At 26.7% G+C, this 27958-nt stretch overlaps 1 protein-coding gene across 1 annotated transcript; it reads left to right on the forward strand.

The window, feature by feature from the left end:
• The first annotated feature begins 335 nt into the window (after positions 1-335).
• On the forward strand, positions 336-27958 carry LOC145830120 (protein MON2 homolog). Its single transcript, XM_082938006.1, has 35 exons — positions 336-381; positions 695-833; positions 1169-1335; positions 1908-2077; positions 2505-2613; positions 2852-2919; positions 3382-3495; positions 3919-4094; positions 4446-4638; positions 5113-5336; positions 5580-5698; positions 5952-6096; positions 6561-6671; positions 6925-7021; positions 7332-7458; positions 7939-8047; positions 8726-8871; positions 9521-9629; positions 10337-10422; positions 10731-10916; positions 11062-11125; positions 11366-11505; positions 11878-11975; positions 19295-19468; positions 19700-19819; positions 20042-20252; positions 20466-20549; positions 22991-23178; positions 23544-23633; positions 23879-24040; positions 24425-24600; positions 25053-25290; positions 26793-26931; positions 27256-27325; positions 27655-27958. Exons 1-35 carry the CDS (start codon positions 345-347, stop codon positions 27947-27949), a joined length of 4881 nt encoding a protein of 1626 aa, XP_082794132.1. The 5' UTR covers positions 336-344; the 3' UTR covers positions 27950-27958.

Genomic DNA, 27958 nt, shown 5'->3' on the forward strand with positions numbered 1-27958 from the left:
TCAATAAGTTTTGTTGTTTTATTATTAAAGAAATTACTATTATATTTATTATTCTTACTTGAACATCAAACTTTGATTGTTTTTAACTAAATTTATGAGCTGTTTAAATAGAAACATTGTAAATCAACAATTTTTTTAATAACTAGTTTGCTAGCAAAAAAAATAATGTCAGTTTTTTAATGTTATATACAGTAAAAGTATTTCAATTTTAAATTTTTAGTTACAACAGGTGGCGTTAAAATAATTCAAAAAATAAAAGTTCTACTGGTAATAATAAATTTAGTTTAAAATATGGTATATTAATAAAAAAATGTTAATTGTTTTCCAGATAATATTTAAAAATAATGTCAAGAGAGAAGCGTTTGGTTGAGGACCTTCAAGGTAAAAATACTGATTATTTTAAACATTTTAAGTGATAAGCTTATATTGCATAAACGTTAAATAAAGGCTGTGAAAAATATTGAAACTGATTGTTAATTTAGCATTAACTTTATGATAAAGTATTTGAAGTTGAGTATAAAAAAAACTTTCACTTTTTTACTTGATAAATTCATTTTTATTACTTTTATTAATCTTAAATAATAACATATTATGTTGGTACATTTTTGTTAAAAAAAAGAAATTTACTTTTTGTTAGTGCTGTATAGTTAAAAAAATATGTTTGTGTTTTATTTAAGTTTATTATTTTTTCAAGGTGACCTCCGTCTTCTCTCGAGCGAAACAAAGAAGAAGTATCCACCGGTCCTACAGGCGGCAGAATCAGCAATTATGATAATAAGAACTTCATTACAAGATAACCAAACACAACAGGATGTCATACCATTGTTAAGAAGGTAAATATTATTTGATATATATGTTGAAATTTTTAATTATATGTTAAAATGCTGATAATAAGAACTTCATTACAAGATAATCAATTACAGCAAGATTTTATTCCTTTACTTAGATGGTAAACATTATAATTATATACTCTTTATTAGTATTATTTAAATAAAAAAATGTTGCTTATAACTTACAATATTGTTTTATTAATATTTTGATTCAAAAATAACTTCAGTATCTATTGCTGTGATGGAGTTATTTTAAACCGCACTTAAAACCAATGATAAAATAAAGTCAAATAGTTCTAATTTATATAATGTTTTTTTTCATTTAATAATTTATGCAGATCCTGCAAAGGCATCTTACACCCCTTCATAATGGGCTGCGACACGAAAATGGTGAATGTGGTCCAACTGTGCTTGAACGCCATACAGAAGATTGTTCTGAACGAGGTTTGCGATAAGGTGGCTGCCGAGAACGTTGTCACCACACTGTGTGGCATATTTGAACAAGGTCAGTTACAGTACTGCATATATATATATATAAGTATAATGAAATTATTTGTTTAAGCACAGACTTTCAAGTTTCTAAAACTGCATTATTAAAACAACTAAGTCAATGGTTGGTAAATTGAAGATCATTGGTTGATTCAAAACTTTTATTTGATCAAGTTATTTACTTTGAAAAAAAAGTTTTTCATGTTTGTATAACGATGTTTTAAAACTAGTCTGTTTCATAACTTTTTATATTTTTCTCAAAAACCTGGCCTAAAAAAGTTTAGTAGTTTTAGCTTGTTAAATAAATTGGTAGCCAGACACTATAGTAAGTAAACATCCAAAATTATAAAAAGAATTATTATTTATTCATAAAAAAGTACATATGTAAAAAAAGTTTTTATTTTACAGCAGAACAAGTTCTATTAAAACTATTACTTATAATTTAATTACCTTTCATAACTTTAAAAAAAAAAAAAAAAATTAAAAAAAAAAGCTAATAAATGAATATATATGTACACAAATTTATTATGTTTAATTAAACTATTTTCATTAAAACTATTGTTTATAAATCATTGTGCAATGACACAGGTATGGAGGAACTTCATTTGAGACTCCTACAAACAGTTACCAAGCTGGTAACTTCAAAATCATGCAACTTGGGTGGCAACCACCTGGCTAAAGCTATTGTGCTGTGCTTCAGATTGCATTTTACAAAAAGCAATGAAGTAAACAACACTGCAAAAGCTACTATTACACAGGTGTGTTATTAAATACTAACAGGAGTAACTGTTTTACATATATTTTAAAATGCACATTTAAAAATTTAATCTACTTATTGTTACTACTTACTAGTTAATTTTTTGAATTTTTTTACAATCACGTTATTTAATGTATTTCAGTTAAGCACATATGTGTTATTGTATAAATATCTAAAATTTTTGAATGCTTTTGTTTTGAAAACAACTTTACCATATAATATCTTATACATGAACTAACATATAATTAAACTATAATATTCATAATTCAAAAAATACTTGTGTTAAATTTTGCATAATATTCATTTTTCCCTATCTGCAAAACAGTCACTTTAAATACTTAAATATTTTATTTGAATTCTTTTACATTTACTGATCTTTTGCAATTTTTACAAATTTGTACTTATCACTTCAATTTTAATTGTAACAGGTAGTCGGATTAGTATTTGCCAGGTTAGCCGAAGAAGACCAAATTACAAATGAAGAATTAAACATAAATGAAGAAGAAAGAAAACTTGAAGGATTAACTCCCAAGACAGGTAACATTTTGCTAAAGTACTATACAAACAAAGTAGTTAAGTTTTAAAACTAAGGTACTAACTACCTTTAAATATATATGTTTTTTTAAACTTATTATCTACTATATTAAATAACTCCCAAAACAGGTTATTGGACTAAAGTAAATTATATGTAGCATAGTTGTTTTAAGCTTTTAAATATATTATAATTATAAATAAAAAAAAATCTTTTCAATACATAATTCATTTTTATTCAAAGGTTCTTCAAAATTTGTACCACCAGCTGGTTTGACTCCTCAAGAAGAAGATGCCTACAATCTGTTTCAAGTAAAAAATAGTTATAAATTATTAAATTGTATTAGTAAACACAATTTGTTTCAAGTTATTTACTTAGTATGAATTATTATATTGTAAATATATATTTCGGGTTAAAATTTATAGATTTTTATAATATTTTAAGTACAATTTTTTTCTAAAAAACAAAATTTTTTAAACTATTTTTTAAGTAATATCTGCTCTTGATTGTAAAGTCTCATAGAAAATTTAAGTAACCAAAATTAATCCAGTTTTTTAAAGTTAGATTTATTTACTTGTGCTTAAAAAATGTATGATAAGTGTTAAATACTATTCAATTGTGCCTTACATACATTTTAATGACCATTCGTTTATTTATTGTTTTCTTTTACTAAATGAGGCATACTATTTTAAAGATTTATGCCAATTAGTATGTCATAGTACAACTTTATTAAAATTTTGTTAATTCTTACCAATTTTAAAATACTTTTAAAGGATTTATGCCAATTAGTGATAGCTGACCAGCCAAGATGGTTGATTGGAATCAGAGAAATGACAATCAGTTTCGGACTAGAGTTAATTGAAAACATACTTGTTGAATATGAAAAAGTTAGTACACTTATAAGTAATTTTCGTAAATTCCAGCTTGGAACAGGACATACTGTTAAAATATGTACTAGTAAAAATATTAATGTATATATTTTGTTTAATACTTTCTGAATGAAAAAATACTAGTTGAGAATAAACTGCATTTGTACTATTAATATATGCATTAGTATTCCTAATGTTTAATAGTACTTCAAATTTTCTATTGATAATTAAAAATTAAAAAATGTTAAACGTTTTTGAAGAAAAAACTTAATGTTAAAACAACTTATAAAATAAAAAAAAACTGAACAATGTTCATAATATACAGTGTAATTTTATTATAATTTTTTATTAGCCTTCACTGTTTAGCAACTTTTTAATTGATTTATGGTTGTGCATTTATTATCAAGCATAATTTATTTAACCACCTATTTGTCCTACCAGGTATTCAAGAAGCATCGTGAATTAAAGTTCTTATTAAAAGACCGGGTTTGTGCACTCATCATAAGATTATTTTCTCCCAACATTCAGAACAGACAAGGGGCTCCCCCTACTCCATCAGGGACTTCACCTAACAAGGATAATAAACCCGTGTTCGCTTTGAGTATGCGGTTGTTAAGGTATTTATATTATTATTGTTATCTGTATATTTTATATATGTATATATATATATATTTATCCTAATAGGACAATAAACCACTGTTTGTGCTATGAATGAGATTATTGAGGTTTTTTATTATTTTATTATTATTTTAAATAGCATTTATATAAATATTTTAATTTAATTTTTTGTGACATAATTAAATAAGGATAATAAACTCATTGATAATGTTAAATTTTTGATATGAAATTATTCTTAATTTTCTTGTCTTATCCCAACAAGTAAAGGAAATCTTAGCAATCTTTTTTCAAGTTCTTGATAAGGTTAGTTATCAAAGAAGCTATCATAACAAACTAATTTTCCATCACAGATTAGTCCGCCTTCTATTGAAGAAATATTACCAGGAACTAGTAACTGAGAGTGAGATATTTCTTTCATTGTTGGTGAAATTCCTGGAAAGTAGCAAACCAACTTGGCAGTGTGTGCTTGCTATCGAGCTTTTGAGTCAATTGTGTTCACAACAGAAACTTTTAAAAAGTTTCTGTGTTGCTTATGATATGCAGGTAAGATGTTCTTATGCTTTGTTTATTTATTATTTAATCTACATACTTTTTTTTTGACTTGTTAGTCATTTTTAACAAAACATAATTCAAAACTTGCATATTTAAATCTAAAGGTTTGTAAGAATAACTTTGTACTTAAATTAATTGTTTCCTAGTGTACACTTTAGTATGACCAAGACCATGAGAATTTTCATATTTTCCCCCTTAGCAGAAATTAAAGTTTATTGCCTTCAATACTAGTTAATTACCCGTTTAATTTTTCGCTCCTTTACTAGCTGTTAACCCCTGACGGTCAAGATAGCCCCCAAAAAATTATTGCCCACCTAAAGAAACCCTGCTAGGAACATATTATATGTGTACTTTTTTAATTTAGCTTACATTCTAATATTAGTTTTATTGAAGGTATATAAGTAATTGACATAGTTGCTTATTTATAAGCATTAAATTAAATTTAAATCATTATTATTCTAACAGCCACACAGCACACGTATATTCAAGAACTTGGTATCATCTTTATGCAACTTCATATCAAACCTGTTCCTTCACCCAAACAACTATTTGATGGGGTCCGCGGGTGACGGGACTTCCCCATTATCAAATCAATCGACCAATCAGCATCAGGTACACTTTCACTTCCATCAACACGGTGTTAATTTCCCACTTCCACCGATGTTTTCACCAACATCAAGTTGTATAAGGTGATTATTTTTATTTGTAATATTTTAGCCATTACCTTTTCAATGTTATTTTAAAGACACCCTGTGAGTCTTTTCCACTAAAGAAAATTTAGTTACAAAATAAGACTAACTTTGGTGTTTCTTTTAAGATTTTGTTATTAAAGTAAGTATGTGCTGTTTACAAATGCTATCATATCGTTTTTTATTACCCACTAAAACTGAAATTAAAAACTAATTAGAGAACTAAATATAGTTTTTTTTCAGATATATATACTTTGATATGATGGAAAAATCTGAACCACCTGTAGCTCCTGATGGGTATATGCTTGCTATGGCTTACGTTTCATTATTGGATGTAGTAAGGGTGATGACTACTTTTGAAGGTACTTTACTATTAGTTATTAAATATAATTTGTTGTTGTATGCTAGCAAAGGCTTATTTTTTTTGTTAGATGTTATAAGGGTTATGACTACATTTGATGAAGGTACTTATTTGTATATATTATAAATAAATAAATATATATATTTATACTATATGTTAGCTATAGCATATGTGTCATTGTGTGATTTTATTAGAGTTATGACTACTTTTGAAGGTAATGTTTTATACACATAGTTTATACTAACCACTTTCAGATTCTGTTGAAGACTCAAAAGACAAAGAAGAGAAGTCAGAAGACACTGAAATTAAATCAAAAGACACTGAGTGTCTCAAACAGATGATCTCGTCTTCATGGGAGTCTTTGTATTCGTGTCTCACTTTACTACTTAATGCTTGCAGGTAGAGCTATATGCAATTAATGTTGATATGAAAAAGTTTGTTTATAAATCATATATTTTATTAATTTCGAACACAATCAACTAAAGTTTAATAAAATATTTTTTTTTATTCAGTATATAAATTATTTTTATATCGTTTATTACTGAATGCTTTTGATTATAACTGCAGTTTTTGCCAAATATAATCTGTTAAATAGTATCTTATTACTTTTAAATGAAAATATTCAGTTGAACTCTAATCATATATTTCATAATTTTAAACACAGTCTACTAGAGTATAAAGATTTTCTTTTTAAATATTTTTTTATATCGTTTACTACTGGATGCTTTCGAATATAAATAACTGCAGTTTTTACCTGTTCAATAATTTATTTTATACACTCTTATTACTTTCAAATGAAAATATTTAGTTGCATTCTAATGAAAATAATGTTATTGTTAATACTATTCTACTAATTTTTGCAGAGACGAGACGTGCATTGATAACTTACTGAATGCCGTATCGTTATTGGCTGCTACTTGCGGTAAATTGAACCAATCACAAGCTAGAGATGCTTTCATTGTTATTTTGTGCAGGTAATAAGTTATTTAAATTTAGTTCAAATTATAATACATGATTGCAAGTAAAATTAAAAACAAGTTATAAGTAAGTAGTGTTAAAGTCAAAGTAAAATTATCATTTTTATACTTATTATTATTATATTTTCATACACAATTCCTCTGTACCTACCAGTTTTTCAAAAATTGCAAATGTGTATAACACAACAACTTAAAAAGTTAAAGTTCCATTAGTTAAAAACTAGATTATAAGTACAAATATATTTAACAGATCATCATTACCAGCTAATTACGTACTTCCAATATTACAAAATTGTGCTCCTATTTTGAGTAAACAAATGGAAGCAGAACCTAACAGTTTGGATCAGGTTAGATTTAATTCTGTTATAAATAGATAAGTTTATTGTTTTAATTGTTTAATAAAAAAATATGTTAGTATTAGTACAATTCTGTGATAGTATATAGCAACAAAATTTCAAATTTTTAAATAAAATATTTTAATTACTGAGAAAGGATGTTTTAAACAGTTAAAGTTATTGAAATAAGTAATCGTATGAAATAAAAACAGGTATTAGTAATGGGTCAATCGTTACCTAGTAACATTAATAAAGTACTACAGCTGTATATTCTAGCATATAAATATTTGAAAATGATTAACAATATTAATTTTATGTCCAGGTATTAGTGGTAGGTCAATCTCTACCTAGTAACAGCAACAACGTGCCTCCAGCTTTATGTTCTGTTTCATTAACTGCTAAGAACGTTCAATGCATGCAATGTCTACTAAACTTCGCTGTTGATCATGGTAAGCTATAAATTATTTATTAACTTTCAAATAAACATAATTTAAATTAAGAACGTTCAATGCATGCAATGTCTACTAAACTTCGCTGTTGATCATGGTAAGCTATAAATTATTTATTAACTTTCAAATAAACATAATTTAAATTAAGAATGTACAATGCATGCAATGTCTATTGAACTTCGCTGTTGATCGTGGTCAGTTAATAAAATATATTATTATCTGATTTTTTATGTAGTTTAAATTAAGAATGTATGCAATGTATACTTAATTTCGCTGTAGATCATATTAAGTTGATAAATTATTTAGTAATCTGATTGTAATAATTTAAAGATTTTGCAATTGATAGCTTTTAGTTTGGTATGTCAAACTAGTCTGAATGTTAACTTCCGATTTAGACTATAAACATGACTTTGAAATATGTACTATATACATTACAAGATCTAGTTCAATTGTTTTTTTAATTCAAAATTTAAATTACAGGTAAGAACATAAACACTGCCTGGCAATATGTACTATCAACATTGCAACATCTGGTATGGATACTAGGACTTCAGCCTACCAATGGTGGTGTTTTAAAGCCTAGTGACAGGTAAATAAAGTTTATTTATGTTTAAAAGAAACAAATGTTTTATACTAACTTTATATTTAAATTAGTCGTTTGATAAAAAAAGTAAAATGAAGGTGTATGCTTATTATATACAGCGAACTTAAATTTTGTCCATAACTTATTGTTTATCGACCGCAATTTATTAAGAACAAGTTATAATTTTTCGCTTAGTATTATAAAAACTGTTTCTTATACAAAAGTTTAGATGGTTAGTGAATTAGATAGTAAATCAAATCTTTTAGTATTAAAGTAAGCCAACATTTTTGTGTAGTTTAAAAAATAAAAATATAAATAAAGTAGAATATTGTGTATAAGGGATGACGTTATAGATGGCAGGGAAAATTGAATTACTGTAAAAATAAAAGTTTTCGGTTCTCCGTACTTTTATGACGTCATCACATTTTATCTAAGACGTCATCACATTTTATCTAAGACGTCATCACCTTTTATCTAAGACGTCATCACATTTTATCTAAGACGTCATCACATTTTATCTAAGACGTCATCACATGCTACCCCTGGTTTACACAACTAAGTCGTTTTTTAAGCTCTAATTTTAAGATTAATGTTATAACAGATCACAAATTAATAAAGTTTTTTTTACTTAGTATAGTCACAAAAACAATTTAAGATAAAATAGTATAAATTCGTTTTTTTCAGGTCAAACGAAAACAACGGGTCACAAAATAATCCAGTTTTAACAACAGCAGTTTTATCTGATCTACCTGTAATCAGCGAGATGTTATCTAAATTGTTCATATCTTCAAAACAGTTAGATGATGTAGCTTTACACCACCTTATAAATGGTAATTATTATATGTAAATAATTAAATATTATATACAAAATTTTTTTTTCTTTAAAGTTAAAGAAAAAATTAAGTAACATACACCCGGTTATATACGGTTATATTATATAAATTTGCAATATACAAAACGTACAAAAAATTAAGCAAAGTTTAAAAATGAAATAATATGTTTCAATATTGTTAACACAATTTCAACTGGCATACATCTAAACACACATTTAGTTATTAAACGTGTTATTTAGTGTTTTCTTAAAACACTTCTAACATAAATTATTGTAAAACACTTTACAAAAACTAAGTTTATAAGCTAAGCTAAAAGCACAATTAATTTTATGCTGAATTTAGTTTTGAAGTTGAAGCAAGCTAAGAATTTGAAAACTGCATTAGCGGCGAGACTGTTGTCTTGAGATATCTTCTTAATTTTTAATAGATGCTTTGTGTATAATCCATAATTTATACGCAGTAGATACAGTGTACAAAGTTTTAATATTTGAACTTTTATAATAAGAACTTTTATTTGAAAAATTTTGAACTTTAATTTTTTAACTGTGAAAAGTGAAGCTGACTATTTATAACAGTGATTTAACTGACTATAAAACAAATTTTAATTATGTATTTTTCTAGTCTGATATTACAAATATTTTTACAGCATTATGCTCATTAAGCGTAGATTCGATGGATGCAGCCCAGAATATAAAAAGTCCGAGTTTATTTGCAGTTGCCAAATTACTGGAAACTGGACTTGTTAACATGGACAGGTAATTTGTTTTTTATATTGTGGGAATCTAAAATACCTTTGGTAGGTACATTTTATGATTAGTGTATAAGTGTTTGTAAAAGTTACAGTGATAAATTCTTTAATTTGAAAATTATGTTCAACAGTGTCGTCATTCAAAAACGTACACTTCTTAAGTGTTGAAATTATTTAAAAGTTATTTTTATAATGAAAATTTCCTCGAGATATTTAAATAAATATTACTTAACTAGGTGTTAAACAAAAAAATACTAATTTACAGAAAAAAAAAATTATGGTGACATGTTAAACTGTTTTACTTAAAAAATCTATTTATTAATATTAAATTTATCTATTGATTAATATTTTGTAGTATTTTAACAGTTGAGAAAGTTTTTTAAACCTTTAATATTAATTTAGTTATTTTCATCACAACAGAAATTCTATGGACGGACACGTGTAGTATTAGTTTATAAATTTTCAACAGAAAATAAATGTTTTAGAGACCCATTATAACAACTTAATTACAGAATAGAGTTATTTAGATGACACATTTTTATTTAATTTGTTAACATATTCAAACATATTAATTAGTTAAACATATAAATATATATATTCTATGATAACATTTTATGGTAATTATTAAAAAATTGTAGAATAGAAGTGTAACAGTTATCTGTATTAGTAGTTGATGTATAAAAACAAACTATATATGTTAAAATATTTTCACAGAATAGAGATATTATGGAGACCGGTAACCGGACATTTACTTGAAGTCAGCCATCATTCAAATGCTGCATTAAGAGAATGGGGGGCAGGTATGAGAATAGTTTATAAAATTTATTTTATTTAAAACATTTGCACTGACATGAAATACTTAGAACAATGAATATTTTGCACTGGTTGCCATTTTGACCCATTTTATGGTTAATTTCTTATAAATGTATATTTGGGTCTTAGATTTGAATTTTGTTTTATAGATCATTTGTTTTAAAAGTGGCGACGGGTTAACTTTTGTTTCTATTCAATTTAAATGAAGTTTCATCCCTATTACAAACCCAAATGAAACATTGTACAACAACTTATAATTAGTGTTATAATAATCAATGTTTTTTTTACTTTTTAGAGGGAGTAGTGTCACTAGTGAGAAACGCAATGAAGCATTACGACCCTTCAACTTCCACCAAATTATTACACATGTTCCTACTTCCCTTCAGAGAGTTAAGTGCTATCGATCAGCAAGATGTCAGAGTGAAACAGTTAGATGGAGTTCTGCAGATTCTACAAAGTTGTGGTGATAAATTGGGCGAAGGTTATTATTGTTAGGTGACCTAGTTTCCCGGAATTAGTAAACATTTCTTTTTATTCCTTTAAATTAGCATAACTACCTAAACTAAATTATTTTTTATTTACTTAGTTTCATTTACTTTAATAAATTACGTTATCAATTTGTTTAGGTTGGAGCACAGTATTATTGATTATAGGATCAGCAACCAACATAGAATCTGAACAATTAGTAAGGTTGGTTAATTTACTGTTACATATTCAACCTAATTTAAAAAAATTTATAAATCATTTGTAATTAAGTTTGTTAGTTTAAGGTAGATTAAGTATAATATACCTACCGTAGTTGTATATTATATGTGCAAGTCTATGTAAAATGATCCTAACAGATTAGGATTCAGATCAGTACAATTGGTGATATCAGTTCAAGAATTTTAAATACTAAAAACCTATTAAATTGTCTATTTATTTAAACAGGTTAGGATTCAGAAGCGTGCAATTGGTCATATCAGATTTCTTATTAGCACTTCCAGTCAGTGCCATACCTTGCTGTATTGATGTCGTCGAACAGTATGCAATTCAATCGCAAGATTTCAATATCAGTCTCACTGCTATTGGTTTGTGATTGTTCTATACTAGTTGTTAAATATTTTAACATTGTTTGATATTGTAACTTGTTTAAATTAAACAGTTTAAAGTTCTCAAATTGAATGTCTTTTAAAATATTTTTATCTATTATTTATTTTAACAGTTTATTACTAACAAAACAATGTTTCACTCCTATACTTGCTTACAAGAGGTCCTCAGTTGTTGTAAACAAATTTTACTCAAATAGAAATAGATTCTATTTGAACAAAATTTGTTTACAACAACTGAGAATCTCCAATAAGCAAATATAGGAGTGAAATATTGTTTTCTTAGTAATAAGCTGTTAAAATAAATAACAGATATTGTTTAACGTTCAATCATAAGATGTTATTCATATACAGGTTTGTTGTGGAGCTTGAGCGATTACATTCATCACAATGAAGACAAAATTGCAAAAGGAGTTCATCAGAATGGAGATGTAGATGAACCTAAAGTTGAAGTTTGTTTGATTTTTTGTTTAGATTTATTGTCTGTTTTGTCATAAAACTAGGTTCAATTGCTTGCAAGTCTATAATAAGTTAATCTGTTGATAGTTATAGGTAATTATTCAGGTACGTATTTGTTTTTACAAGTTGTTCTTGTATTTTATATTTTGAATAGAGACTTTTAAATACAGGGTTGCCAAAAAACTTGGAAACCTTGAAAAACTGACAATTGACTATTAAGGTTAAAAATCCTGGAAGAAACCTTGAATTTAAGAAATTTTAGAAAACAAACTTGGAATGAAAACAGTTTTTACATGTTATATAGAAAAATTTTGATTTGACACAAAAAATCTACCAATTAGATACGTTTTTTGTCATCATCAAAAATTATTTTTATTAGAAAACACATTTAAAATAGCTTTTCAGTATCTTTTCAATGTTTTTATACTATTTAACACAGTTTTTACCTTAAATTTAACTTTAAACTAAAAACAGAGCCAAAAATTTGTACTTATAAAAAACCCGAAGGAAATTTTGAAAACCTGGAGAAAATTTGCCAAAAACATTTGGCAACCCTATTAGTAGCTTTAGCCCAAATCGTTTTTTTAGTTTTTTGTTGCCCAATGTGCTGTTATTATATTTTAAACTTTTTAAGGTACAAAATAATTAAGTTCCTTGCTAAAATTTAGAAAAAAAGAAAATAAAAAATAGTATTTAGTAAACTTCTAAAATTAAAGGAAAAATTCGGAAGGAAAACATCGCGGATTTTACGTTTTTGTACGTAAATTTAACATAATTGAATCTCAAATCGTAAAAGTTAAATCAATTTTACTATTTCTCATCAATTTCATAGAAATTTTAAAATATTTTAAAAATACTCATAACAAGTCATACTTTAAGCATTTATATAAGAGCCTATCTTAATTTTTTATTGAAAAAGTCTATAAAAAATGACGTTTTCACACAACTACAAAAACACCCCTCTAGAAATCAACATTTTTTTTGTTAAAAATGGTTACTGGTATGATATAGTTTAAGTATTATTAATTTACTAGACTATTTTTTATTTTTATTATTTTATTATTTTCTCTCTCTTTTAGTGACGTAGTCGAAGCTAAACCGCAAACATATCAATTGAAACAACTTATATAAACAATAACGTTGCACAAATATTTAACCATCCTCTGTACATTCGCTGCAGAAATAGTGCAATTTGAAAGCTGTCGGAATACAGCAACTAAAATATATTAACAAGTTTTTCAGCAACAAAATGTTAATTAGATTTTAAATGTAATTACATTTTTCGAACTTACATATAACTTTATTGTGAAGCAATGCTAAAAAAAATTGTAATTTAATTAAAAAGTGCATCAAGTTTGAACATAATGGCTTGAAATAGTACCTGTTTCATTAAACAACATCTTATAAACACGGTTTAAAAAAACCTGGAATCTGATCTTATGTGAATTAAAAAGCTTAAATTCGAGATAAAAAAGAAAAAATAACCGTTATATAAAAACATATACAAATTAAATACTTTATTTAAAATGAAGATTAAAAAAAAGAAGTTACTGTGACGATCAATCAATTATCGCTTTTTCATTTAAAAAAATGTGAGTGAAGATCGATTCAGTTGAATTTAAAGGTTTGCCCAAAAACCTGGAATCCTGGAAAATCCTGGAATTTGGAAAATTAATAAAAACAAATTGAGTTTGAACAAAAATCGTTAAAAAACCAGGAAAACCTGGAATTTTAAACAGTTTTTATGTGATAAGTAAGAAAATTTCGATTTGACACAAAACATCTATCATATAATTAAAAACTTTTTTTATTATTTATTTCTTTTTTACAAGACAAATTTACAGTTGTTTTACAGTAGCTTTTGAATATTCTTATACAATTTGACACAGTTTTTTACGTTAAACTTAATTTTAAACTAAAAATGGACCCGAAAACGTGAACTTTCAAAAACCTGGAAAAAGTTCAGAAAACCTGGAAAAAGTTCAGAAAACCTGGAAAATTTTTCTCAAAATCTAGTGGCCCCCTTAATAAATATAGTTTTATTTTTATTATACAGTTATAAATATACATATGCTATACACACTACAAAGTAACCTTTTGCTTAAGTACGCACTATAAACACAGCGTAAAGTTGCGTACCCAACCGGGAGTGCGTACCTAAGAATGTTAAACGTTGAGAGTAATACATGTTCATTGATATCGCGCTTTTTAAGATGATTTTTACATTTGTGTTCAATCATGGAAATGGTAATTGCACTGTTAATTATTTTTGTTAATATCGCTTTTAAATATAACCTTAAAATTTATGTTTCAATCATGGGGTATGAAAATTGACTGTTTATTGTTTTGTTTGTCTAAATTTAAGTTTAGATTTTTATACTCTTTTGATATTTTTGTTTCAATCATCAAGTATGTAAATAATAATTTTACTGTCAATAATTTTTGTTTGTATAAATTTTGTATACTATATATATCTTTTACCGCATGTATTATTGAGCATGCAAATTTAAATTTCACTGTTCGGAATTTTCGTTTAGGAAATGTTGTATTTATATACGATTTGTAATTTTTTTTTTTCTAGTACCTAGTTTCAATGTATCTATGTTTAATGCAGTATAATTTATTTTAAAATGTACTATTTTTTTACTACTACTTCTATTTTTTTATTTTCCAAGTAAATAAAGAAATTGCATTTTAAGCACAGCGTTTTTCGGCTATAAGGTGCATACCCAAGCGGTAGTGCATACCTAACTGGCAGTGCGCAAAAGTGGTCCTTTGTGACTAATCTTGATATTCTGTATAACACAAATATTAATCTCTAGATAATACGTCAATCTCTCGTTCTATGACGTATTCAGTATGAAATTGCAAACGCTTCAATAAAGTTTTATAATTTAATCATCGCGTTGTTTGTATCATTAAGCCAACTTTCCGTGCAACCTTTGCAAAACTTATGCAATTTGAAAGCTGTTAAAACACAGCTAAAATAAAGGATTATTAATATAGTTATTAAATCTAAGTTTTTAAATGTTTATCATAAGATTTATTACATTTGGTGAAGAAAGCTAAATAAGTTAACTGTCTGCAGATACCGTGGTTTTTGTCAAGTTTACAGAATCCGCATAAGTTTTTTATGTTTTAGTGTAAGTAGTTTTTATTTAGTCTTCAATTATGCAACACTTTATTATTTTTTCGATAAGCATAAGCTCATCACATGATCTGTTATTTATTGCGAGATCAGTACACTATTTTTCATATTATTTGTTTTATGTTTTAATATCGAGTTTTTTTTTTTTTTTAATAATCAAATTCACTTATTTAATATAATATTATAACTTTTATATTAAATAGAGGTGTGCAAATTAAATATTTCATTTATGAACCGGTTTCAGTGACATAAAAATTACGATCTCTTCAAGTAAAATAAAATAGTAATTTTCTTAAAATAGTAAGCAGTTTACTATTTTATTTTACAATAACAGGTCGCAATTTTTTTTGTCACCAAAACCGGGTCGTAAATGAAATGTTTAGTTTGCACACTTCTATTTAAAGAAGCTCTTTACATTTCAGTAAATTGAGCAAAATTTTTTAGTTAAGACAATAAATATATAATTAATATATTAAAACCTATAAGAATAGTTTGATAGAAGTAAATATTCCTGGCAAATATTTTTACTTACTAAGTTTCTAATTATCAGAACTATTTGGGAGTACTTATAAAAACGTCTAATGATATTTATTTATATTAGATACATACAAATTGTAATCAATATTCTATCGACACAAATAAACAAACTGTTAAAATTGATAATCACTTATTGATTTACTACTAGAGAGAAAAATGATTTCTACTCTCTTTTTCTATGACGTAATTAGTACGAAATCGCAAACACTTGAATAAAAACTTTGTATATGAAACAAAACGTTGACCATCAAAATGAACCAATTTTTGATGCAATTAATATGATAGGTATGTAATTTGAAAGCTGTAAGAATGCAGCTAAAAATTTTCAAGTGTTAAAACATAATTTCCTATATGTTACGGTTGTAGTTATTTACAAATAAAACATTTTATTTTTAGGAATAGAAGCTGAAATAAACTTTTTGTATTAAAAAAGCTGCTTTATGTGTGACTATTTGTGGTTGATAATGATTTCAGTAACCTGCCTCCTAAGTACGCCCTGTCGGCATGGTACGCACTTTTTAGACCAAAAACGCTGTGTACAAAATACAATTTTTTACTATAAAAATAAAAATTCCCAAATGAAGTAATACAAAACTACTATATTAAGAAATAAACTGTGTATTATATTTGGTTGATTAAAACAAACGAAACAGGATAACAAGTTAAGACCTGAGAAATTGTGTATCAAATTTAATATTTAAAACAACATACTACAGTTTATTTATTTGACCAAAATTACGAGCAGTGGAATCTAATTTTGCACACGCTATGATTAAAAACTAGAATAAAAATACTTACAAATTCTCATATATAGATAATAGTAATGAACAGTGCAATTAATATTTAGCCCAATAGACTTGAGATTGTGGTAACCATAATAAATGCGTAAATGAAATAAGTAAAAAATACTTTTTATTTTCCAAGCACTTTTTCTTAAATAAATTACTATCTGTATCGTATGGTAAAAACCACAGCATCTATGAGCACCGCACCATTTTATTCTTTAATTTTGTGTTTTCTACGAAGAAAACCGGTTAAAATACAAAAGTTGTTAAATATTAAGAAAGCAGGAGTAAAATTGTTCTACCCTAAACTATCTTTTTTGAATCAACAAAATTTAATTAGGGACATTCAAGTCTTTCATAATTTTTTATAATTTTAAATAGGTAACTAATTATATTTACTATGCAAATGTTAAAGGTACAAGGTAATCCAAGATAGATTGAAAAAATCTGGACTGAATACTTATATAATTATAAATATACTTACATTTATACAAACAAATATTAATTAAATATTAAAGACCACTAGTGACAAATATGTTTGATGATGAAAATTTTTGTTTTAGGTGATTTTGCTTTTGTAGTCATTTTAAAACTTTAGTGGCTTTAAATGTTTTTGTAAAATGCTTTTGATGATTGTAGGTAATGACCAAAGTTTCATAGGTGTGCATGTTTGTGTTGAAATTACTTACTTAGGCGGCAGGTTACTGTATATAAATGTTATATCATTTTATGTATATCTCATGGGGTACGATTTAAATTGTACTGTTCATTATTTTTTTGTTAATATCGCGGTTTTAATGTGATTTTTACATTTATGTTTCAATCATGGAGTATGGAAATGTAAATTGAATTGTTAATTACTGTTCTTAATATCGCGTTGTAATGTGATTTTTACATTTGTGTTCAATCATGTAAATTTAAATTGCACTGTTCATTATTTTGTTTGTTTTAATTTTAGTTTAGGTTTTTATACGTTTTTGATTTTTATATTTCAATCATCAAGTATGTAAATGTTAAATTTTACTGTTAATAATTTTCGTAGGTATAAATTTTGTATACTATATATATCTTTTACCACATGTATTACTTAGCATGCAAATTTAAGTTTCACTGTTCGTTATTTACGTTTATGAAATGTTTTATTTATATGTTGGTAATGTTAGTTTAAATATTGAATTTATATACGATTAGTAAGTTCTTTGTTTTCTAGTACCTTTAGTTTTAATGTATCTAAGTTTTGTACACTATAGTTTATTTTAGTATATACTACTTTTGTATTACAATTTTTTTTTATTTATTTCCAAGTAAATAAAGAAATTGCATTTTGAGCACCGCATTTTTCGGCTACAAGCTGCGTGCCTAATTAGCAGTGCGTACCTAAGCGGCAGTTGCAAAGTGACCCTTTGCGCAAAAGTTACCCATCTCGGTATTCTGTAAACCACTAATAATAATGACTTGATTTGAATGCGTACATCTCTCATTCTATGACGTAATCGGTAGAAATCGCAAACTCTTTAATAAAAGTTTTGTATATTAAGTGAAGCATTATTAAGCTTAGTAACCAATCTCTTGTGCAGCATGGGTAGCAGAATTTGTGGAATTTGAAGGCTGTAAGAATGCAGCTAAACGAAAGTACATTAGTAGAAAAAATAGCACTAATTTCAAGAATGAATTGTTTATTAAAGTTATTAAAAAAGGAGCTTAGAAAGCTTAACGTCCGCAAATGTTTTCATTAGATTTTCGGTTAAGTTTACTAAGTTTGTTTTTATTTGTTAATATTTATTATGTTTGTAATTGGAAATATTGTGAGCGTACTTATAAATATATTTTATTAAACCTATATACATTGATAAATATATTTTTTTCTTAAATATTCCATCTGCATAAATTAACAAACCATCAACAAACTTATAATCACTTAGGTTTACTACTTTAATTAGAAAAAAATCAAGCATACTTATTTTGTGATAGTAGGTAGCTTAGTTATAACACAATCAAAACCTATACGGATAAACTCCCGCTTAACACTCGCCCATTTGTGGATAAAGTAACAGCATATTCAAATAACAAAAATAGAATTTTCGTATACTTAGCACAGCAACTTAGCGCGTCATCAGTTATGGATAAATTAGTCCACAAAGATAGGCCAAACAAATAAAAAATAGCAACAAAAAATCATTTTAACATTATAAACTACTAGATATTTATCAGTTTATCACAAGACCAACTATGGATGTACTTATTCAAAGTGGGACAACAAAAAAAGATAAAAAGTAATACAGTGTATATAAAGTTTATAAAAAGTGTAATAAAAATAAATATTCAGTAATCTTTTAAGTTTATAAATAAAAAATCATATTCTTAACAGAAAAAATTATCACGAGATGATTTGTGAATGTACTTGTTCAAAAAAGATAAAAAGTAACACAGTGAATAGAAATAGTTAATAAAATATATAATATATAATAAATATAAATATAAAGTTAGCTTAAAAGTTTATAAATAAACATATCCCTAGCAGAAAAATCTATCACAAGATGAATTATGGGTGTATCTTTGGGATAGACAATAAAAAAATAAGTGATATAAAAAATTGAAATAAATATTACTGTATAGTTAATATATTAACAGAATTATTTAACCCGCGTTGTGGATTTACTTGTTCACGAAAATTAAACATATAAAAAATAATGAAAAAATATTGTTAACTAATAAATTTTTAAGCAGTTGAATAAACATTGGCAGAACAACTTATGTATTTTTATTTTTTTCACAAAGATGAAATAAATAATATAAATGAAAACGCAATAAGTTTACAACCATTGAAATAAATTATCAACAGAAAAACTTTACCCGCGATGAGTTGTGGATGTACTTGTTCACGAAGATGGGTCGGGTTTGCATGGACAAGCGACCCGCAGTCAGGAAGTCCATGGGTCAGACATTATTCAGCACATTGTCCGCTCATTGGTGGTCGGACATCAAACCCGAAACCTTAAGTGAAATTATTTGGAAGGTTTGTATTATGTTTTAAAATGTTTTTTTATGCTGACTAGTAAAGTCTTTTTTGGAATTTGGTCAAAACCTAATAATATTTTTTCTATTATAAAAAACTTGTCCTTTCTATATACTGTTAAATTAGCTTAGTTGTATCTGAGGATCTTGAAGTCTAAAGTTTTACAAAATCATTATTTTATTTCGATGGTGATTTTTCACAAAATTTTCTGTAAGTATATTATTTTCAAAGGTTTTATTCCCGCTTATGGATGGTGTACAAAAAGCATGTAATTCAGCCAGTACTGAAAAAAGCGAACAGAAACAAATAATGGTACATCACAGTAGAGATACTGAAGAAAAACAATGGCAGGTATATAAGTAAAGATACAGTTTAAAAAAATATTTGTTGTATCCGAAACCATATAACTTTAATTTTTTCAAGTTTAAATAATTAATAAGTTTTAAACGCCGTTTAAATTTACCAGTTTTACATTTAGTTACTGACCTGATATTTTATATACTTATGTTATCACCTACATAATATGTTTTTCCATACAAAAAATATGGTAACAAAATGATTATAATTTCAAAGGAAACCTCAGTTCTCACATTGGCGGGAATTTCGCGGGTTTTCCACACCAAGCACTCCGTGATACTGAAAATGGCGGGAAAAGAGAAAGCGTGGGAAAAGATGCTTGACTGCGTGCAAACAGCCGCCACTAGCAGCAGTACTGAGATGTCAAAAGCAGCAATCGGTAGCTTCGAGGAACTGTTGAACCCTCAAGTTGAAAATAGTTGTGATGGTGAGTTTGTTGACTATACTTTTGTTATTAATGTTATTATTTTGTACATTATTATGTTATTGTATAATATTTATTTAATATAATGGAATTTTTGAACTTTCAAATATTTTAAAGACTTACACTTTTCCCCTAATCTTAGAGCTTAAATTATTAAATTTACAACTTTAGTTGAGTTTTTTATTCTATATCTCTATACCATATATTTATTTACAGACGCAGAGTTCCCGTTGTTATGGAGAAAAGTATGGAGGTGTTGGTGCAATATTGGAATAAAAATTACAATTCCCCCTCCGCCAGGTATATAATAAAGTATTAAAATAAATTTAATTAAATAAAAACTTTGTGATGTTGGTGCAGTATTGAAATTGAAATAACAATACTGCTGCCCCCAGGTTTAAATTTAAAAATAAATGACTAACTAAAATATCTTAATGTTGATTATTTGCAATAAATAAAGCAAGTAAATATGATAGTTCAGATATATTTAGACCTTTTAATGTAATTAAGTACCATTTAACTACAAGACAAACAAATTTTTTCATTATAAACTTTATTAAAACTTAAGCGCTTTCGGAATGTCCAAATTCCCTTATCAAAATGCTAAACACTCTCTAGTTAAACTAACACAAAATAAATTGAGTGAAATTATATCATTTGTAAAAAACACAACTAATTAAAACGACAAGTAATTAACAAAAATGGATTTTTATAAACAATTAAGACAAAATGGATTATTTAAATACATTAATAGTTACTCTTGATCCTTTATCAGGACCAAGCTGATTATTCAAATTTGGCTGGAATTTTTTAATTAAAAGAGCTTCTGAAGATAATAATTCATTATACGAAGTGCACGTTTTAATAACTTTGAAACAATTATAAATATTTTTACAATTAGTACAGAATACACAATTTTCAATATGTTTAAACACCGCACTGTTGGTTGGAGTCACATGTTCTTTAATTCTGACGAAAAGTTGTCTTTCTGTCTCACCAATGTACTGGTTGTTCAGATCTCCTGGACACATAAATTTATAGACAAGACAACTTTGATACAAGCTACTTATTGAATCTTTTAGGGAGAAATATTTCCCTACTTTTTCTGATCTATAAGTAATGCGTACTTTTACCCCGATGCTTTCAAATACTGCTTTTATGTTCTTGGCGAATTTCTCTGACGTCTTTTTAACATATGGTATTGTAAAGAACTGTTTCTTATCATCTTTATTTTCAATTAATTCTGTCTCAAAGGTGTCTTTCTTAAAACCTGAATAACAGAATCAAAAATCTCGTTACAGAAGATTTACAAAATAACGAGTGGCAAAAGGTAAAAGAGCTTTTGATGAAAAACGCATTTCCGGCCAAGTTTATCGATGAACAAATACAAAAGAAAGACACCTTTGAGACAGAATTAATTGAAAATAAAGATGATAAGAAACAGTTCTTTACAATACCATATGTTAAAAAGACGTCAGAGAAATTCGCCAAGAACATAAAAGCAGTATTTGAAAGCATCGGGGTAAAAGTACGCATTACTTATAGATCAGAAAAAGTAGGGAAATATTTCTTCCTAAAAGATTCAATAAGTAGCTTGTATCAAAGTTGTCTTGTCTATAAATTTATGTGTCCAGGAGATCTGAACAACCAGTACATTGGTGAGACAGAAAGACAACTTTTCGTCAGAATTAAAGAACATGTGACCCCAACCAACAGTGCGGTGTTTAAACATATTGAAAATTGTGTATTTTGTACTAATTGTAAAAATATTTATAATTGTTTCAAGGTTATTAAAACGTGCACTTCGTATAATGAATTATTATCTTCTGAAGCTCTACTTATTAAAAAATTCCAGCCAAATTTGAATAATCAGCTTGGTCCTGATAAAGGATCAAGAGTAACTATTAATGTGTTTAAATAATCCATTTTGTTTTAATTGTTTATAAAAATCCATTTTTGTTAATTACTTGTCGTTTTAATTAGTTGTGTTTTTTACAAATGATATAATTTCACTCAATTTATTTTGTCTTAGTTTAACTAGAGAGTGTTTAGTATTTTGATAAGGGAATTTGGACATTCCGAAAGCGCTTAAGTTTTAATAAAGTTTATAATGAAAAAATTTGTTTGTCTTGTAGTTAAATGGTACTTAATTCACTCAATTTATTTTGTGTTAGTTTAACTAGAGAGTGTTTAGCATTTTGATAAGGGAATTTGGACATTCCGAAAGCGCTTAAGTTTTAATAAAGTTTATAATGAAAAAATTTGTTTGTCTTGTAGTTAAATGGTACTTAAATATGATAGTCGGTTGTTAAACATTTTTAAGTTGTTGAAAAAAATGCAGTAGTTATTTTAAAACATAAACTATCAAAGGATTATAAATACTTATAAAGTGGGCTGTAAATAGGTGTCAAGTAGCAATTGACACTTGACTTTCACAAAATTTAACAACAACACTATTTGCAGGCTACACTAAGTACACTAATTGAGCACCATTTATTTATTTTCTAGAAAATGATAGTTTTGTTAACCTATTTTTTTGATTAATTTTTTTTTAACTTATACTTGGATACCAGTCATATCATAAACTTTTATATTTAAGAACTTGCTTTTCCACTGTGGTTTTAATTATAGTAGCGTTAAAAATTTCCATTTTTTTACTTTAGCTACGGTTTTATGTGAATGATGAAGTATGAAAATACTATTATAAACATGTTTTTGTAAACTTTCAATATTATTATTAGGTCAATCTCACCCTGATGAGATGCTGACCCAATCCTACTTGACCTCATTCATCAAGTTGTTTCCATCAATTTATACAAAATTACACAACAACTATAATAATGATGAATCAACTCAATTCAAAAGTGGATTCACTAGTGACGATTTCAAACATTTATCGCAAATACTTCACGGGGTGTTGTGTATACCTGTACGTTTGATTTGTATTATGTGACTTCAAAATTAATCAAAACGACTAACTTTATAAGATATATACTTTTTAAGTCAATGAACAACAAAAAGTATTGGTACATAGAAAACTTTTTATTGTGGACCTTTTTAATTGACATTAAAACATTAGCTAAAATACATTGCTATATTGTATGATGTCAAAAATTAAATTTAGTGATGTTCTTGTTTATCTTACCAGCTTTAAGTTTTTCTCACAGTAGAAAACAGATAAGAAATCAAACATTAAGGTATGTAGTTTAATACTAAATTTTATTATTAGTAATAATATTACTAAGTAATAGTAATTATTATTAGTGCATGTTTAGAAAACAAATTTCTTCACAGGTGAAATCGGACATGACAGCATTCATATTACCTTCATCAAAATCAGTATTAACCCCTCTACAGTCAGCAGTTTGTACTTGTATTGATAAGGTAATTATCTATTACTAATATTTAATGTTGAGGTTTTTTGTTATTTTATATTAAATCAAAATCTATATACTTTTAATTAACTATGTGCACATCAGTAAGTTTAAGGTTATTTATAATTATGTTTATATTATAATTTCTACTTACTTATTTTTAAAAATAATAAAATCCTTAACTAAAAACAAAGCAGTGTTTTATTCAAAATAAAATTAGTCTCGTATTTTAAAACTCAAAAACAATTATTTAAGGTGCACAAATCGCAGCAAGACTTGTACCCTGCTGTTTTCGAATTTTTGCTGATTGTAACAAGTTTCGCCACACGAGCGCCACCTTACGGCGATATGAAAGCAATGGAGGGAATGAAGTACGTTTGCGTGAATCGGATCAATCTTGCTGAGTATTGTATGCAGGTATGTTTTATTTACTGATTATATTGTTTATGTATGAAATATATGTCTATCAACAACCTTGCAGAATACTGTATGTAGGTTATAAATATGTATATTGTTTTACTCACTTGATTATTTTAATATTAAAATAAGTTTGTTTAATAAATTTGACAGTTAAGCTATCAAATTTTAGTGTTCTTACTAAAATTAAGATGGATTACGACCTCAATTAATAATTATGAATGCAATAAGATTACAGTCTTATTTATTTTTTAGAATGTATTACAGAGATTTCATGATTTACTTTTTTGAGGATAGAATATATCATATACCGTTGTGCTAGTTTGACTAAAAACTTAAAAGATTATTAAGTTCAATGAATCAAAAATATATCTTCTGTTACAGGCCGCAGTTCACTTGTTCCAAATAACATCTTGTCACAAGCAAGTAGTATCAAATCACGTGTTCAAAATGATAGTTCAGTCCCTGCGTTCGATACTTCAGTTTCAATTCGGGGAAAACACCTCCACTAACACGTGGCAACTTGCCGCCAAATCTTTCCTCAAAGTCATGCACGTCGGGTTTGTATTGAATATTACTATTTTAAATTACATATTTCAATTATTCTTAAAATAACAGTGGTTTGGTGATGTTAGTACTTTGATTTTAGGTCATTGGTTTGAGTTTATAAATTGCAACTGTATAGATTTGTACCAGAGGATGATTAAAAAATAGTTTAAAAGTAAACTGAATATGGTTGTTAATTTGAATATTGACTAACATTAATTATATATTTCCCCCTAGCAATATACAAATGTTATCTTTTCTAGGTAAGAAAATACTAAATGATAATTAAGAAGTTTATAAACATTTATTCAATTAAACTTTGAGTATAATAGAATTAATTTAAGGAAATTTCTGAATTAATTTTTAAAACTAAACAAACCAGTAGACCGTTAACAATCGCAAATAAATATTAATAATAGTTCGACCGTTTGTTGAATTATTATTTTATTATTATTTATATATTTAGATTACCAGTAGTGAGACAACACTCTCAACAAAACATATTCGACAACTTATGGGACGAACTTGCGTCATGCATGGAAGATTTTCTCTTCCCTCCCCACAACAACGAACCACGTGACATGAAGTCACATGATCAGGAGGATGCATGCAATCTCGAGAAGTTGGACGTTCACCTGGTTGAAATGATAAGGGGACAGATACTGCCTCATAGTGGCTGTTTTCCAAGGAAATTTTTGGATAAAGTGAGATGTTATATATAATTTTCAATATATATTTAAAAAAATATGAAACCAAATTTTTCATTAAGACTTCGTGATAAATTGAAAAGTGTTTTTTGTTATTGTTGTGTTTTATGTTGATGGTGATTAGCTTAACTGGAAATTATTTATATTCACTTAATGAATTAATTACCTAATCACCCAATTATCAAGCTAAAACTATATAAAGTGTTTATCCATTGCTACCTTCTAGTCTATTTTGCTTGTGATCATCGCGTAATCGAGAAACAATTTTAAGGCAATAAACATAGTATAACTTTTTTTTAACAATATAAAGGCTCCTTAAATCTGAAGCTCTCTAGCAGTTTATTTTCTAAATCTCAATATAAATTTAAGATAGCCTAATTTATTTATTTGTTTTGTAAAAAATTGATTAAAAAACGTTTAAACAGGAATCAGTGAAAATAAATACTTATAGATCTCATAAAACTCTTCTTTGTGTGCGTAGGTTATAAAAATATAATTATCTCAGATGAGAAAGTTCAAGTGTAAGAGCAAGTAATTTAAAGGAGTTTAACTAGAGTAGTGATGGATATTCTGTTATTTTTAGAAGTGAAATTTTATACCTCAAAGATTGTTTGCTAAGTACTGTAGTCATTAGTATTTAAAAATTCCAAGGTTTAAGGGCATAGGGGAAGGTAAATCACTTTTTTCACAATTTGATTATATATCACAGAGTTTTAATTAAGCTACAAGATGAATTTTACTGATTTTAAAAATTCAAAATATATTTTGAGATATAGCAGGTCAAAGTCGGAGGCAACAGTAGGTTCCTTATGGGAGGCGCAAACTAAAACGGCAAATCACTAAAAATCAATCTTCTCCTACGTTTTTTGAGAGAAATACCTTAATCTTTCATAAATATATTAAATGTAAATATAGTAAATGTTCCTTGGAATATTAAAAAAATCTGTCATAATTTTTTTTACTGAAAAAAATAATTATAGAAAAAAATTAAGAAAAAAATAAACCGTATTTTTTGTTTTTTTGTCATAAAATTTTTATTAAATTTTTTTTTTTTTAACTTCTGACTCGACAGAATTTTTCAAATATTGCCAGGAACATATTATAAAAGTTAGAGATAGTTTTCTCAAAAAATGTAAGAGATGATAAATTTTAAGTGATCTCTTGTTATTTGCTGTTTTAGTTTGCACCTCCAACAAGGAACTTATTGTAGTCTCCGATTTTTACCGGCTATATATCAAAAATTATTTTGAAGTTTTAAAAATCTGAAAAAAGCAACTTGTAGCTTTATTAAAACTCAATAAAGTAAGACTTTATTGTGAAAAAGGTGTTACCCCCGTATGTCCTTAGTGAATCAGTGAGTCTTATCTTGTATTTCGGTTGTTGATTATGTAAATAATAAGCTATAGCTGTCAATCTAACATTCTGCTTATTAAATTTTTCTGACTTAAAAATAACATAACATAGTATTTTTTAAGTTTTTTATATTAATTTTTTCATAGGTAGTAGCAGTATTAAACAAGGGATCACTAACAAGAAGTAACAATGATATGGACAGTATAAGTGTCAATAGTAAAAGTAGAGAGAAGTTATCAAAAGAATGTTTTGAAGCACTGTTCCAATTCTCAGTTCTTCCTAATGGTAACTTGTTTGTTGAAATTTTATTTAAAAAGAATATTGTTTTCTTTAAAGTTTTTGTAGTCCATAATGGATAGTTGTATAATACAAACTAGCTAATATAAACTTCAAGAATTTAAAGTACTAAAACTAAGTAAAATTGATTTTTTTTTTCAAATCAGCTACGTTTAATGTAAATGAATAAAATTAAAATAATCTAAATATTTTAGACACTTAGTTTTGGTAAATTAATTAGCTTCCTACCTAATTAATAAAAGTTAAGTTAAATTGAGAAATAAAAGTGGGTAAGCGTTTAGAATTTATCGAATAACTGACTAAAAAATATAGGTAAACAAGAAAATGGTGAAATGGATGTTTTGGACGAATCAAATGTCTTAAGTTTATTGCAAAGATGCAGGTATTATTTTTATTTAGAATAATAACTAGAGTGTGCACATTAATTAGTTTTCTGCTTGACAAAATTTAAAATTACATTGTGTGTTACCATGCAAAAGTTTGTTAAAATGCTGTTCTGGTTAATTTTGTTCAAAATTTTACCCTAGTATCCTATATTTTATTAATATCAAATCTAAAATTAATATTTTCTTTTAAAATCAGTTTTTCAAAAAATAAGCATATTCTATTTAGTTTTTTATCTTTTTAGTATTAAATAGATAGTAGTATTAAGAAATAGTAGTACTTACAGTTTTAATATTGCTATCCTATATTTTAGCTTATTCTCCACAGAACTTCCATCACGGAGCACGCTTCGATCTGCAGAAAAACTTCCTCACAAGGGGGTTTTCCCGTGAGCGAGAACCAAACCAGGGACGTTCTTTTCGCGCTACAATCCGTGCAGCAACTCATGCGTAACATCACCAACAGCAAGAAAAGTGGCGGGAAAATTTTGGCGGCAATATTCGACTTGTACCCGTCACTGGTGGAGTTTGTGGGAGTTGCAAATTTGGGGGATTCCCTAAAGCGAGTATTAAACTTGTACAAGAACTTTCTGTCTGCAAAGGACTTTACTGATAATAATTAAAAATTTTTC

The sequence above is a fragment of the Thalia democratica genome, chromosome 2, assembly GCF_965202585.1.
Source record: "Thalia democratica chromosome 2, ktThaDemo2.hap1.1, whole genome shotgun sequence".
NCBI lineage: Eukaryota > Metazoa > Chordata > Thaliacea > Salpida > Salpidae > Thalia > Thalia democratica.

Bases quoted from the DNA above. Each gene is read 5' to 3' on its own strand.
- LOC145830120 (XM_082938006.1), top strand. From the start codon at position 345: ATGTCAAGAGAGAAGCGTTTGGTTGAGGACCTTCAAG. The intron at 4,095-4,445 runs GTATTTATATTA...TTTCCATCACAG, and splicing joins TTGAGTATGCGGTTGTTAAG to ATTAGTCCGCCTTCTATTGA. The intron at 19,820-20,041 runs GTATATAAGTAA...ATAATTTCAAAG, and splicing joins CTGAAGAAAAACAATGGCAG to GAAACCTCAGTTCTCACATT.